At 36.2% G+C, this 17,206-nt stretch overlaps 1 protein-coding gene across 1 annotated transcript; it reads left to right on the forward strand.

Annotated features, from left to right (window-relative positions):
* Positions 1-614: 614 nt before the first annotated feature.
* Positions 615-16,382, forward strand: LOC132551985 (adenosine deaminase-like protein). The gene is made up of 9 exons (XM_060216130.1): positions 615-808; positions 1,040-1,115; positions 1,536-1,663; positions 2,338-2,398; positions 3,824-4,114; positions 5,590-5,670; positions 6,048-6,192; positions 8,673-8,773; positions 15,403-16,382. The coding sequence occupies exons 2-9, from the start codon at positions 1,077-1,079 to the stop codon at positions 15,595-15,597; spliced, it is 1,041 nt and encodes a 346-aa protein (XP_060072113.1). The 5' UTR covers positions 615-808; positions 1,040-1,076; the 3' UTR covers positions 15,598-16,382.
* The last annotated feature ends 824 nt before the right edge of the window (positions 16,383-17,206 follow it).

Raw genomic sequence — 17,206 nt, forward strand, 5'->3', positions numbered from 1 at the left:
ATCGAATGACTTATGTACTCATTTGATTAATAAATAATTTAACAATAAAACGGCAAATGAAGTACTCAAAATACATGTAGTTCAATACACATGGTACTGGTTTATTTATTTTTGAATAATTAGGTAAAACAATAAAAACAATTACAAAATGATTTTTAACTGAATCATGATATAAATATTAATGTTTGATCAATATCAAACAGTTATTTCATGATTTTTTTCATCTTGTATTGACTTTACAGGAGAATTTTTAAAACAGAAAATATCTGATTGAATATGTTTACTATTTTGTAAATATTTGTAAAATCTGCTTGAGAATATGCAATTACAACGTCAGTATAATTGTCTATACCCGATAAAGTGAATTTTTGGTAAAGTTTATCATTGGTCGTCATATCGGGATGAAAACACGGTTCGAGCCTGTTCTTTAACGTTTCACCTGCGTCCCGTTACGACCGGATAAAAGAAAGCGCATATGGTTTGTTTCTTATTCGCTCAATGTGGACAGAAACGAACGCGCCTAGAAACTCTTTGCTGTGAAAAACAAAATAGTGCTATAACCTTTGACCTACGGTTAGTGACGTCTGCATGTACTAAATCTACACAATTATATACAATACAATCATAACATTAATTGCACAAATTGTACTGCCAGATGATGAAATGATATTACTCTGAACGTTGGATTTAATTGGATATATACATACACCGTAAAGTGTTTTTACACTGAAATATTCAGTACTCATTACTCGAACAATGTGTTTTCATTGAACACATGTGCAACCCTTATTCATTCCCTCTTCTACCAGTAAGTTCAGTCCACCACCTGTCGTATTAAGTATTTACATATTAACTTGTACCTATGCTCTTTGCCTTTGACACACCAAACGTTCAAACAGCTGTCATCAAAATGTCCAGTTCCTAGCGTTCAGCCGGACGAAAGTCGGGCTACTTGACATAACTGTATTTGAACAACTGTATCAACCAAATCACATATTTTAATGCATTTTAAAAATTTGTTCTTATTCATATGATGCAGTTTTTTTATCCTGTTCGAGAGATAAGCAATTGTGAGAATGGATAACAAAGATTTTTATCATCGCCTCCCGAAAGTGGTAAGATTAGTAACAAAATTGTTGGAAAGCTATGAGACATGCAAAAACAATTAGAGACTTTGAAATGCTCGAGACTGGTTATTGTTATTATTATTTTGTAAATGGTTCATTAATATGTTTCTTTTATCAATCCTTGTTTCATACTTGATGTGGACAAGGAAAATGTAACTGCAATATCATGGTTACATGCTGTATGTATATAATTGTGTTAAAATCAGTTTCATGGTTTCTTTATCTGAATGTAGGAACCTGTGACTATTGTTGTTTATTTCCAGTACCAAATTTTACAGTGTTTCTGCTGTGGTTAATGTGTTGATATTAATCTGGTTCTTTTGTGTTTGATGTCTGCTATATTTAGAAACTGTATGATCATAAAAAATATTTATAATCATGTAAGGAATTAACTTGTTTTGAAAACAGGAACTGCATGCTCATATTAATGGCTCAATCAGTGAGGAGACAATAAAAAAATTATTGAAGAGAAAAGGGCGAGAGGAAGAGATATCAAATGTACGATTTGACAAGAAACAGACAGAACCTCTGGAAGAGTAAGTCAGTACTCACCAATATTAAACTTTTTCATTTTATTGATAAATGAACATTTTGAGAAGTAGATGTACATGTAACAGAGGTCATCATATATTTCAATGCCTCCCCTAGGAATCGAACTCGAGACCCCTGGATTACTTGTCTGATGCTCAACCAATCTAGCTAAAGAGAAGTTTTCTCTTGCCGAGTGGTATATTGAGACTAGTTTTTACCAGGGTTACATACTCTCCCTCCAGGAAATAACTTGTCGAGTTTCCAGGGGTTACCGCCATGCTGGTGGGGCATAGCGAAGTTCTATTCCTGGGTCCAATGTAACAGAGGTCATTCTTTATTTAAATGCCGCCACTAGGATTTGAACCCAGGATCTCTGGCTTACTAGTCGGAGGCTCAACCAATCAAGCTGAAGAGTTCTCTCTAGTGATATTTTGTGGTTAGTATTTTACCAGAAGTTCACTCTAGCAGAGTGGTAGATTGTGGCTAGTATTTACCAGGGTTACATACATCTGCATATTTTCAATTCAAATCATTTATGTTCATTTAAAAATTTTATGATAATTGAAAACAATCTGATTCAATATCAAAATGTATTTCTCAATGATATATTTTGTTGAACTTCTGCAATTATTTTCCTATCTTTTCTGGTTATCTGGGTTTTTTATTGTTTTTTTTTCAGTTCTTTCAAAAGATTGAAGTTGATGCAAACATTATCTGATTGTGCAGAAGACATATATATTGTAAGTTTCACAATAAACCAGAGATACATTTGTATATCAGTATCTACTAATTATGTCACTTATGTTTACTGTTCAAATTTTGCTATTTATAGAATAATATAATTAGATACTAAAAGATAAATTTATGATTTAATAATACATGTTAGCTATTGAAATTGCAATGAAGATTGAGTCATAGCAAAATACCTATGAGAAAAAATAGATGTCTTAAATGAAAAGAAAAGACATTCTAGATGATGCATTAGTGAGTGAAGATTGTTCATAGTCTGATTAATGTCTTATAATAAAGGACACAGAAAGGAAACTCTCAGTGAGTATGGAGCCACATTAGATACTTTATGCTTCATAAAGTCATATGGACTGATTGTTACCTGTTTTTGAATCTATATCTTCATACAAAAAAGAATGTCTCAATCTCCCTTACTTCTCCATTCCTCCCTTTCAAGGAAAATAATTACCAGTAAAGAACTAAAAACAATAAGAAACCAGCACTGCTGCAGATCACAATCTTTCATGAAATCAATGCTTTGTTGCAAGTTAGCTGTTTCATAAAAAAGACAACATTTGAATTGGCAGGATAAATGTCAGAGCACTTGATTTTGTGTTTATTTCTGTAGCTGTTGGTTATCTTGTTGAAATGATTGGATGATATAATCTGTTTAGTATCTGGAAACAGTGCATAACAGAAGTTTAAAACAAATTGAATCGCAGCCAAAACAGATGAGTCAGAGACTCTTAAATTTGTTTTCTTTTAATAAATCACTGAAAGCACTTTTAAAAAGTCATTTATTGTAACTGAATGTTAGTCGAGATATAAGTTTTGTGATGGTTTCGATGACATGAATTTGAAAGCCAATTTGCATAATTGACATGTTTAGCCCACCATCTCATGATTGAAAGGAACTGGTTAAATCAGCATTTATTTATTTCTGTCATTAATCCGTCCTTGTTATTTATATTTCATGAGAAATATTGGAAGCACTGGGTTATTTCACGATCTTCAATTGTCAGTACTCCTCTCTCCCTAGTTGTATCCATTTAATTTAGATCAGTGAAAAAAAAGGGTTGACAGGTGGCCATCTTGGATTTTGACTGTTGAAGTTTGTTATCACTAGTTCTTGAGACGAAATGTAAAGATATTTCTCAATCCCTAAGTTCCTAGTTGTGCTTCTTTCATTTTTCGACTGATCAGTGAAACAAAATAAATGACAGGCAGCCATCTTTGATTTCGACAGTTGAAGTTTTTTTTATTGTTATTTATCAGAAAGTTCCTGTTAGATCTTTCTTAGATGTCATGTGTAGGATTCTCTTGTAATCAAATGATTCAGAGGAAAAGGGATAGAAGAGAATCAATCAGTCATGCATACAATCAATATGATCATTCAATGTTGGGTGCCACGATCCCTCTGGTATCATTTGTTACAGATAACATGTGATGTGATTCAAGAATTTGCTGCAGACAATGTAAAATATCTTGAATTGAGGAGTACTCCAAGGGAGATCACTGCTACAGGCCTGTCTCGTGAGCTGTATGTGGAGGCAGTGTTGAAAGCCATTAAGGACACATCTTATCTTGATATTATTGTCCGTTTCCTCCTCTCAATTGACCGGCGACTGGGAGTGGATATTGCACTAACAACTATGAAGCTAGCAGAACGTTATCGAGACATCAGTAATGGAGTGGTGATAGGAATAGATTTCAGTGGAGATCCAAAGGTAAGTTTCCTTATGTCATAAAGTATTCCTTACAATTGAATAGTCAGGAGGATAAGACTCTATTTCAGATCTTGACTTGTAGGATAATGGTGACGTGATAGAGATCACTCAGTGTTGTTAACAGATTTCTGATAAAAGTTATAACTGCTGATAATAGCAGTGATCACAACACTGTAGGGAAAGACTGCTTCATGATCTTACCATATTGTGCAAAAATTCATTCAAATTCCACAGTAATTAACAAGTATATAGGCTGAAAATTTCAGTGTATATGTCTTGTCCTTGTAATTTGTCTACATTTAGAAGACAAAATATTTGCTAGTTATCACAATGATCTACTTGATTTCACTGTTTAATAGAGTATTCTATATATTTAACTCACACATTTGTCTGACAAGGTGTGAGGTGGAAAGATAGGAAGAACACGCTTAATATAGTTTAGGAAAGTAAGAGTTATTTCCCTTATAGTGGATTTCCAACTAGCAGTCGTAAATGTAGCATATGATTGAACACCTTGACTCATATACCTCTCTATATGCTGTGTAACTAAACCATGTAGTAGATGTATGTAACCATTTTATACCTCTGTCTTTTATGTAACTAAACCATAGGATAGATGTATTTAACCTTGTATATATCTCCGTCTCCCATGTAACTTAACCATGTGATACGTGTATATAATTATTTCTTGTTCTCTGTTTTCTGTGTCACTAAACCATATGATAAATGTATATAACCTTGTATATTTCTCTGTCTCCCATGTAACAGAACCCTATGATAAATATATATAACCTTGTTTATTTATCTGTCTCCCATGTAACTAAACCGTATGATAAATGTATATAACCTTGTATATTTCTCTGTCTCCCATGTAACAGAACCCTATGATAAATATATATAACCTTGTTTATCTGTCTCCCATGTAACTAAACCGTATGATAAATGTATATAACCTTGTATATTTCTCTGTCTCCCGTGTAACTAAACCGTATGATAAATGTATGTAACCTTGTATATTTCTCTGTCTCCCATGTAACTAAACCATATGATAAATGTATATAATCACAGCATACCTTTGTCTCCTGTGTAACTAATCCTGGCTCTGATAGATATGTATATTAAAAAAGGGAGATCTCAGCCGAAAGGGAAAATTATTAAGTTGTTGAACATGAGACTTACCAGTAGAAGTATAAAACCATGGTTGATAAGACTAGCAAGTTTCTCTAAAATAGATTAAACAATAGGTGTGATACATAGGTACAAACTTTAATAAACATTATAATGATTGTTTTTGATGATCAGAATATAAATAGGAAATTGCTCATAATTTATAAAAGAAAATGTTATTTTGTTGTTATTGAATAGAAATGTGCCGATGAAATATTTCAACCAGTTAGTTATTATCATACTTATTAAACATAGCTGCATCTGATCATGTATGTGTCTATCACTAATGTTGCTATTGTTGTTGATAGGTTGGTGATGCAAGGGACTATTTGCCTGTATTCAATGAGGCCCACAATAGGGGACTGAAGCTTTCCTTACATTTGGCAGAGGTATAATTCACCTTACTTAACCCTAACGATTCTAGTTCTGATGTTGTGTTTGATTACATGCATGACATTTACTCTCTATGAAGTAGCCACAACTGGGACAAATACAAAAAATAAGTCTTGCAAAAACTAACAGCAAAAAAAAAATTACAGATTAGCAAAAGAACATAACAAGGTACAAAGAAACAGGTTTGAATATTGTTCAGCTCAAGGGCAATGAGAAATATGTATGCAGAATTCTGTGAGAAACATTAGTTAGTACATTGTAATGGGACATCTGATTTTTGTACGTCCTAAGAAATCATACCAGGAAATTAATAGACTGTCTTATGAATAAACTCTTGCATTTTGAGATAATTGTCCTTCCATAATAAATTCAGGTGCCTGCTCCTGAGGAAACAAAACACATACTGCAGGATTTGGGTGCAAGGACAGGACGGATTGGTCACGGTACATGTCTACAACCAGAATGTGGTGGGAATGAGACACTTGTTAATATGGTGCTACAGTACAGAATACCACTAGGTCAGTAACTCAGAATACCAATATTTTAGTTAAACAGGATACCTAGTAACACAGGGTACCACTAGGTCAATAACAGAGGTTACCTCTAGTTTGATAATACAGCATATCACTTTGTGAGTAACTTAGATACCACTACATCAGTAACACAAGATACCACTACGTCAGTAACACAAGATACCACTATGTCAGTAACACAAGATACCACTGTGTCAGTAACACAAGATACCACTACATCAGTAACACAAGATACCACTATGTTAGTAACATAAGATACCACTCTGTCAGTAACACAAGATACCACTATATCAGTAACACAAGATACCACTATGTCAGTAACACAAGATACCACTATGTCAGTAACACAAGATACCACTATGTTAGTAACACAAGATACCACTATGTTAGTAACACAAGATACCACTCTGTCAGTAACACAAGATACCACTATATCAGTAACACAAGATACCACTATGTCAGTAACACAAGATACCACTATGTCAGTAACACAAGATACCACTATGTCAGTAACACAAGATACCACTATGTTAGTAACACAAGATACCACTATGTCAGTAACACAAGATACCACTACATCAGTAACACAAGATACCACTATGTCAGTAACACAAGATACCACTATGTTAGTAACACAAGATACCACTATGTTAGTAACACAAGATATCACTATGTTAGTAACACAAGATACCACTATGTTAGTAACACAAGATACCACTATGTTAGTAACACAAGATACCACTATGTCAGTAACACAAGATACCACTATGTCAGTAACACAAGATACCACTATGTCAGTAACACAAGATACCACTATGTCAGTAATACAAGATACCACTGTGTTAGTAACACAAGATACCACTATGTCAGTAACACAAGATGCCACTATGTTAGTAACACAAGATGCCACTATGTCAGTAACACAAGATACCACTACATCAGTAACACAAGATACCACTATGTCAGTAACACAAGATACCACTATGTTAGTAACACAAGATACCACTATGTTAGTAACACAAGATACCACTATGTCAGTAACACAAGATACCACTATGTTAGTAACACAAGATACCACTATGTTAGTAACACAAGATACCACTGTGTTAGTAACACAAGATACCACTTTGTCAGTAACACAAGATACCACTATGTCAGTAACACAAGATACCACTATGTCAGTAACACAAGATACCACTATGTCAGTAACACAAGATACCACTATGTTAGTAACACAAGATACCACTGTGTTAGTAACACAAGATACCACTTTGTCAGTAACACAAGATACCACTATGTCAGTAACACAAGATACCACTATGTCAGTAACACAAGATACCACTACATCAGTAACACAAGATACCACTATGTCAGTAACACAAGATACCACTATGTCAGTAACACAAGATACCACTATGTCAGTAACACAAGATACCACTACATCAGTAACACAAGATACCACTATGTCAGTAACACAAGATACCACTATGTCAGTAACACAAGATGCCACTATGTTAGTAACACAAGATACACAAGATGCCACTATGTCAGTAACACAAGATACCACTATGTCAGTAACACAAGATACCACTGTGTTAGTAACACAAGATACCACTATGTCAGTAACACAAGATGCCACTATGTCAGTAACACAAGATACCACTATGTCAGTAACACAAGATACCACTATGTCAGTAACACAAGATACCACTATGTTAGTTACACAAGATACCACTATGTTAGTAACACAAGATACCACTATATCAGTAACACAAGATACCACTATGTCAGTAACACAAGATACCACTATGTCAGTAACACAAGATACCACTATGTCAGTAACACAAGATACCACTACATCAGTAACACAAGATACCACTACATCAGTAACACAAGATACCACTACATCAGTAACACAAGATACCACTAGGTAGATAATATTGAATACATTGAGTCCTACTCCTAAATCAAAAAGATAATATTTGATCCATTTGAATATGAAAAAGTTTTGTATGAAAATTGCTTGTACATGCAACATCTATTGTAATAATTAAGATCTGTCACCTGCTTAGCTATTCTGGATGAAAGGTAGAATTAAAATGTCAGAGGTCACACTTGATGCATTTGTAAAGAAGTGAGATAGATTAGTGAAAAGTTATTTTGATCTTATTTAAACAGAACACAGACTTTTTACTTTATTTTTTCCTTTCGTGAGAAATTCTTTCATTTTCTAATGGTCAATCAAAAATTTTATGTCATGATACAAAAACCAAAAATAGCTTGGTGTATTTCATGATTCAGGCAACACAATGTACTTAAAATTATGTTTGTTGACTTCATCAACTGGGAACAGCAAAGATAATTTTGAGTTGTGGTATACTTGAAGCAGCTGGGGTTCATAAAACATTTTATTTTGCAATGAAAAGCTTGGATTCATGAGTGCTGTTTTTTGCCTTTTCTTTTAGAACTGTGTTTAACCTCCAATGTAAAAGGTCAGACAGTTCCAAACTATGATCAACATCAGTTCCAGTTCTGGTACAACAAAAACCATCCTTGCATTATTGGTGTAAGTACTTACAAATTTCAGAAAGCGTTGATTTCATTCATTATTCAGCACTATTGTGTCTATTTAAAAAGATAATGGATAGCAGTAATGAATGGTCAGTTTACTGACATCCACAACCGTCTTACCAAGCTACAATAGATAGCAGTAACGAATGTCAGCTCACTGACATCCACAACCGAGCTACAGTGGATAGCAGTAACAAATGTCAGTTCACTTTCATCCACAAACGAGTTGCAATGGATAGCAGTAACGAATGTCAGTTTACTGACATCCACAATCGAGTTACAGTGGATAGCAGTAACATATGTCAGTTTATTTAGATCCACAACCGAGTTACAATGGATAGCAGTAACGAATGTCAGTTCACTGACATCCACTACCGAGCTACAATGGATAGCAGTAACGAATGTCAGTTCACTGACATCCACAACCGAGATACAAAGGATAGCAGTAACGAATGTCAGTTCACTGACATCCACTACCGAGCTACAATGGATAGCAGTAACGAATGTCAGTTTACTGACATCCACAACCGTCTTACAGAGTCACAATGGATAGCAGTAACTAGTGTAAGTTTACTGACATCCACAACCGAGCTACAGTAGATAGCAGTAACAAATGTCGGCTATTGAGATACACGAGTTACAGTGTACAGAGGTAAGTAATGTTGATTTGCTGAGGTTCACAACCGACTTAGATTGTATAACAGTAACAAATGTCGGCTATTGAGATACACGAGTTACAGTGTACAGATGTAAGTAATGTTGATTTGCTGAGGTTCACAACCGACTTAGATTGTATAACAGTAACAAATGTCGGCTATTGAGATACACGAGTTACAGTGTATAGATGTAAGTAATGTTGATTTGCTGAGGTTCACAACCGAGTTACATTGTATAACAGTAACAAATGTCGGCTATTGAGATAAACGAGTTACTGTGTACAAATGTAAGTAATGTTGATTTGCTGAGGTTCACAACCGAGTTAGATTGTATGATATTGATGATTGTTGTGTAATCTACAACAGGTTAACAATGTATAGCAGTTACGATACAAGTTGTAGATATAGCTGCGACTGAAGAAGATCCACAAGAGAGTTGATAATATCAGAATTTGTATTGGTGTAACAATGGACAATAGATATATGTTCATTGTTCATATCCTAAAGGTATTCCCTAACTAGATAATGTTTAGTTAAGTGCTTACTTACATAGCTTAATGATATATAGAGTGTTTCATGACAATTGCTTTTAAAGCTTGTGCAATGTTTTAGCATCCTGTCAACACTACTGTGAGAAGTGTTTACCACCTCCTTTAAGATCATTGCTCAGAATATGACTTGTTGGCAGCCGCCTTTCATCTCCATCTTAATTCCCTGAATGCCAGTCATTTTTATTGATATACTAAATGAGTTCTTTCCGAGACGATGGCAGCATATCCAGGTTTCAATAATATTGAATCATGTTTTGCTATAAAACACACCTCGGTGTGGGAAATGGACATTCTCTTAGCACATATGTTGCACCGCAGATACCACGTTCATTGCCAATTTCGTCAACTTTATTAGGCACTTCTCTAAATTAAATTTGATAGAAGCTAGCTTAGATTTATCAACATGAAAGACATGATTTATGATGGCAATCAATGTGTGTTGTGTCAGATAGCCTGTTTCCTTGATACAAGATCAACCCAGGCCTTGTCTGTGGTGTCTACGCCTCGTTGTTATGATTATTGCCATCACCAGATAGTCGCTGATGGAGGCGTGATTTGAAGTCTTCCGTCAGCTGATTGTCAGCTTATGCAAATGTCCTTAAAACTACATAAATATTACTCGATAAAGTAAGCATTGAACTGGGTACAAGAAGTAGATGATTTTAATGTCATCATCACGACGAGGTACCGTAAATGTTTGATGTCATTAATATTACAAGGTACCGTAAGTGTTTGATGTCATTAATTTTACAAGGTACCGTTAGTGTTTGATATCATTAATATTACAAGATACCGGAAGTGATTGATATCATTAATAGGGATAAAGCAGAAATCATTTATCGTTGTTTTTTTAAATGCAATTATTAGCCGGCGTCAATATTCATAATTGTACATGTCTTCTGTAAACATATACAAAACTTTAACATAGATTTTCTACAAACATTATCGTATCTATATTAACCTACCTAACGGGGTTATCAACACACTAGGATGTTTGTATAACCATCACAAGGTTTAACATTACCTTTACAGTTATAGAATATTAGTCGTACATGGGACTTTGTAAGATGTGACTTTGACAAATATTTTTAATTGAATCAAAAGGCATTAATGGAAGATGGGATGAATTTTCACACTTAACATTGAATAAATTTACTATTTAGAAACTTCTTTCCTGCAAGTAATATATACCCATAGCGACAATCAATTTGTACAAAGTGCATTCTTGCTCCACGCTTGTATACACAAACCAATGTTCCGCCTCATTGTGCCGACTCGTCAGGAGAATTAATTACGGGTCCGGAATGTCATATAAATTCATAAGTTGCTTTGGTGCGATTTGACCTTAATGGTCTCGCTGTCAGCCATCTCCAATAACCGAGGTCGATGATGGGTTCCATCATCACTCACTACCAGTATTACTGGGGCTCACCAACTCTTGGTGGTATGATAAGGCTATTCATACATAACTCTGCTGATTGTTTCTTGTGTATATCTACCAGCGTAAACCATGTTCTTAGGTTTGCCTCTTTTCTCCAGATGGTGTATTGTTGGTGATGTATTGGTCATTTGCATTGCCGATGGAACTTGTTGAAGCACATTAATTCCCTGAATCGATATGTTCGGTGAAAATCATAACAGTTCGAGGCTTTTCTCTCCTTAGTTTTCAGTGATTTGCTATCGTTTATCATCACATTATTCGCTGACTGTGAATGTAATAAATGCTTTTTCTATCAATAGATGTAGTGTACTAGTATCTCCTTTGACAAACACTTTTGACACACACTTTTAACATACACTTTTAAACGCCCATCATTTTTTGTACGGAATGCATTATGGTATTGTTCCTCCGTCGGTATTTGATTCACACTGACCCGAGTTCACATTGTCTTGAATTCACGTACCGTATGAACTGTCCATATGCAACACACTTCACCCAGATTGCTGTAGATACCATGCGACGGGCTTCCCGCATGATGATCAGTGAGGCAGCCCAGTTTTACAGTGACTCTGGCTGTTCGCGGGGCGATAAACCCAGTACCTCAACAAACATTTGTATTTAATTTATAACACCAAGTAAAACTGATAACTGTATGAATTTGCAAATAAGGGTATCGCCTGACTTTTTTTTAGATAAGATAACTTAGATAACATACTAATTACAGGATGTTATTACTGCTGTACCATATTGCAAAATGTTCATTATCAGATAGATCGGATATGTAAATGATGCCGTGATGTCATTACTGTATTGATTTTGTTTTTGCCTTATATATTTCAGTGTTTTTTTTTTTTTTTTTTGCGAAATTCGGTATTTCTGAATTCCTTCGTGGTGACTCATATCAACATATGGTAAAAATTTTATACAGAATATGTACTGTTTGTTGATGTTTGTTCAAACACTACTAAAAGTATGAATCTTACCTGCATTGTTCCGGTTCTTGCCCACATTGTCCCGGATCTTGCCTCCGTTGTCCCAGATCTTGCCCACGTTGTCCCACACCTTGCCTACGTTGTCCCAGATCTTGCCTACGTGGTCCAGAATCTTGCCTACGTTGTCCCAGATCTTGCCCACGTTATCCTGGATCTTGCCTACATTGTACCGGATCTTGTCTACGTTGTTCCGGATCTTGCCCACGTTATTCCTGATCTTGCCTCCGTTGTCCTGGATCTTGCCTACGTTGTCCCGGATCTTGCCTCCGTTGTCCTGGATCTTGCCTACGTTGTCCACAATCTTGCCTCCGTTGTCCTAGATCATGCTTACATTGTCCTGGATCTTGCCTACGTTGTCCCAGATCTTTCCCAAGTTGTCCCGGATCTTGTCTACGTTGTCCCAAATCTTGCCTCCGTTGTTCAGGATCTTGCCTACATTGTCCCGGATCTTGTCTACGTTGTCCCGGATCTTTCCCACGTTATTCCTGATCTTGCCTCCGTTGTCCTGGATCTTGCCTGCGTTGTCCCGGATCTTGTCTCCATTGCCCCGGATCTTGTCTCCGTTGTCCCGGATATTGCCTCCGTTGTCCTGGATCTTGCCTCCGTTGTCCCGGATCTTTCCCACGTTATTTCTGATCTTGCCTCCGTTGTCCCGGATCTTGTTTCCATTGCCCCGGATCTTGCCTCCGTTGTCCCGGATATTGCCTCCATTGCCCCGAATCTTGCCTCCGTTGTCCCGGATATTGCCTCCGTTGTCCTGGATCTTGCTTCCGGTGTCCCGGATCTTGCCTACGTTTTCCCGGATCTTGCCTCCGTTGTCCTAGATCATGCTTACATTGTCCCGGATCTTGCCTCCGTTGTCCTAGATCATGCTTACATTGTCCCGGATCTTGCCTACGTTATTCCTTATCTTGCCTCCGTTGTCCCGGATCTTGCCTATGTTTTCCCGGATCTTGCCTCCGTTGTCCTAGATCATGCTTACATTGTCCCGGATCTTGCCTACGTTATTCCTGATCTTGCCTTTGTTGTCCTGGATCTTGCCTACGTTGTCCAGGATCTTGGCCCCTGGATCTTGCCTACGTTGTCCCGGATCTTGCCTACGTTGTCCCGGATCTTGCCTACGATATCCCGGATCTTGCCTACGTTGTCCCGGATCTTGTCTCCATTGCCCCAGATCTTGCCTCCGTTGTCCCGGATGTTGCCTCCGTTGTCCTGGATCTTGCCTACGTTGTCCCGGACCTTGTCTCCATTACCCCGGATCTTGTCTCCGTTGTCCCGGATATTGCCTCCATTGCCCCGAATCTTGCCTCCGTTGTCCCGGATATTGCCTCCGTTGTCCTGGTTCTTGCCTCCGTTGTCCCGGATCTTGCCTACGTTGTCCCGGATCTTGCCTCCGTTGTCCTAGATCATGCTTACATTGTCCCGGATCTTGCCTACGTTATTCCTGATCTTGCCTCCGTTGTCCCGGATCTTGCCTATGTTTTCCCGGATCTTGCCTCCGTTGTCCTAGATCATGCTTACATTGTCCCGGATCTTGCCTACGTTATTCCTGATCTTGCCTTTGTTGTCCTGGATCTTGGCCCCTGGATCTTGCCTACGTTGTCCCGGATCTTGCCTACGTTTTCCCGGATCTTGCCTACGATGTCCTGGATCTTGTCAATTTATTACCTAGTTGTTTACTTACAATTGTGATCTTTGAAATCAAATAGAATTTACAATTTAATCAAATGTCTCTAACAAAAATAAATACATGGACATTTGTAAATTTCTGTTTTTAAATTCTTTGATGATACAGTCTATATTTCTATTGGTAATGTATTTTGTCCGATGTTCGTTTTCTAATTATTTTGATATATGTTACAGACAGACGACAAAGGCATGTTTGATACCACGTTTTCTAATGATTTTGATATATGTTACAGACAGACGACAAAGGCATGTTTGATACCACGTTTTCTAATTATTTTGATATATGTTACAGACAGACGACAAAGGCATGTTTGATACCACGTTTTCTAATTATTTTGATATATGTTACAGACAGACGACAAAGGCATGTTTGATACCACGTTTTCTAATTATTTTGATATATGTTACAGACAGACGACAAAGGCATGTTTGATACCACGTTTTCTAATTATTTTGATATATGTTACAGACAGACGACAAAGGCATGTTTGATACCACGTTTTCTAATTATTTTGATATATGTTACAGACAGACGACAAAGGCATGTTTGATACCACGTTTTCTAATTATTTTGATGTATGTTACAGACAGACGACAAAGGCATGTTTGATACCACGTTTTCTAATTATTTTGATATATGTTACAGACAGACGACAAAGGCATGTTTGATACCACGTTTTCTAATTATTTTGATGTATGTTACAGACAGACGACAAAGGCATGTTTGATACCACGTTTTCTAATTATTTTGATATATGTTACAGACAGACGACAAAGGCATGTTTGATACCACGTTTTCTAATTATTTTGATATATGTTACAGACAGACGACAAAGGCATGTTTGATACCACGTTTTCTAATTATTTTGATATATGTTACAGACAGACGACAAAGGCATGTTTGATACCACGTTTTCTAATTATTTTGATATATGTTACAGACAGACGACAAAGGCATGTTTGATACCACGTTTTCTAATTATTTTGATATATGTTACAGACAGACGACAAAGGCATGTTTGATACCACGTTTTCTAATTATTTTGATATATGTTACAGACAGACGACAAAGGCATGTTTGATACCACGTTTTCTAATTATTTTGATATATGTTACAGACAGACGACAAAGGCATGTTTGATACCACGTTTTCTAATTATTTTGATATATGTTACAGACAGACGACAAAGGCATGTTTGATACCACGTTTTCTAATGATTTTGATATATGTTACAGACAGACGACAAAGGCATGTTTGATACCACGTTTTCTAATAATTTTGATATATGTTACAGACAGACGACAAAGGCATGTTTGATACCACGTTGTCAGAGGAGTATGCTATAGCGGCCCGTACATTTAAACTGGACAGACAGTCGGTATGGACGCTGTCTCTTGCTAGCATAGACGCCATTTTTGCTGATGACGTCGTGAAACAAACGCTTAGAAATAAGTGGCATGAACTGAAACCAACATTAAATATAACTTAGATTACAGTACCTGTGGTTTTTGTACTAATGCGATGATTTTAGGTGTTTCTGGGTGTAGAAAGGCACCCTTCTCAGAGACTGACAACAGAAGACGTGTTTTTCCCAGAGACACTGACAACAAACAAGGCTGTCACACAACAAACATGACAGCACTTTCCTTACCATTGAAAACAATTGAGCATCGATGTCGCAGTGTTGGACATCAATAAACCTATTGTACAACGACCAGGAGTGGATAAAAGGGGGACACGGATGCGATGAACACTTATTGTTATAATTGGCCAATAACAGTTTTAAAATAAGACGTTGATATTCATTAATGAATGTTTTTGTGTTTGGTATTTTACAATTATTGGTAATGAACAAAAATGATGTGATTACTAATCCATATATTTACATTTTACATTCAGGTAGTTTTTCCCAATCTTATTTCTTAAAATAAAATGAAAAAAATATATAGCGCGTATACTGTACACCCGTATTAGGATAGCGGTCAGTTGATGGAACATCTACTTTTCACGAGAACACCCGACTGTTATGGGCAACTGAAATACGAAAAGTAAACAAATCATATGTACTTTCACAGGTGGACATGTCTTTTGATTTATACATAATTTCTTAACAGGAGAAATACTGATGTGATACTTGTTAATTACATGTAGTGCAATGGTTGGTTGGATATTAAGTCTCTTGACTGATACGAAGCTATGTTCGATCTATGGAAAAGTAACATAAAAGTTTAACTTGATGAAAAAACGTATAGCAGATGAAATTAATGATAATACCTCCCTTGCATTTGTTATTTTTCAGTCCTAATTACATGTGTTCTACTTCTAGCCACTTCAATGTTTGGAGAGAATTTACATGGGCTTTGCCTGTTATTCAATCCAATTTGACGTTTACATCTTGTCAATAAAATTTGTTGAAATGAAATAATAAAAAATACACACATGGCCACGACGAGACTCGAACTCGCAACTTTCTGATTCGAAGTCGGACGCCTTATCAATGTAGAAATATTTTCAGAATATATTGAAAACGGAGAAAACCTCGACGCGTGGTATTATTCAGTACTTTTTAAAACCTTCATTTCAGTTTTCTATTAGTCTATTTATGTTATGTTTCTGATAAGTTACACTAAGTTGGGCCTGTTGTGATTTTTACATTTGCTGTACATTTTCACTCTCTAAGGATAAACATTTCGAAATATACGGCCGATTACTGAATTGAATATGAACGAAAACTACTGTAACCAAACCGTATTGATGCTCATCAAGATATCGATTGGACGGTGATTGCTTATATTCAAATTATGAAACAGTTTAACTGTTTAGTCGATTTTCTCTCTCATATATATAAAACTAAGGAAATACTGTTGGTGTCCTCATGCAAGATCCATCCATCACTTATCAATCATACAACATAGTATGTGACATGAGTTGTATATATTGAAAGGTTTAGATATAATGTTACAAACTGACAGATATGTATATCATATTGTTTTCATTTTAATATACATTTGATTGTAACAAAAGTCGTATGTCACAGAGATGGTAATGTGGACGCCAACACCCTGCAGCTTGTCCTCTGGACTAGGGTGACATGCCTC

The sequence above is a fragment of the Ylistrum balloti genome, unplaced genomic scaffold (assembly GCF_031769215.1).
Source record: "Ylistrum balloti isolate Yb309-2 unplaced genomic scaffold, AGI_CSIRO_Ybal_v1 Utg370230, whole genome shotgun sequence".
Classification (NCBI taxonomy): Eukaryota; Metazoa; Mollusca; class Bivalvia; order Pectinida; family Pectinidae; genus Ylistrum; species Ylistrum balloti.

Bases quoted from the DNA above. Each gene is read 5' to 3' on its own strand.
- LOC132551985 (XM_060216130.1), top strand. From the start codon at position 1,077: ATGGATAACAAAGATTTTTATCATCGCCTCCCGAAAGTG. The intron at 1,116-1,535 runs GTAAGATTAGTA...TTTTGAAAACAG, and splicing joins ATCATCGCCTCCCGAAAGTG to GAACTGCATGCTCATATTAA. The intron at 5,671-6,047 runs GTATAATTCACC...TAATAAATTCAG, and splicing joins TTTCCTTACATTTGGCAGAG to GTGCCTGCTCCTGAGGAAAC.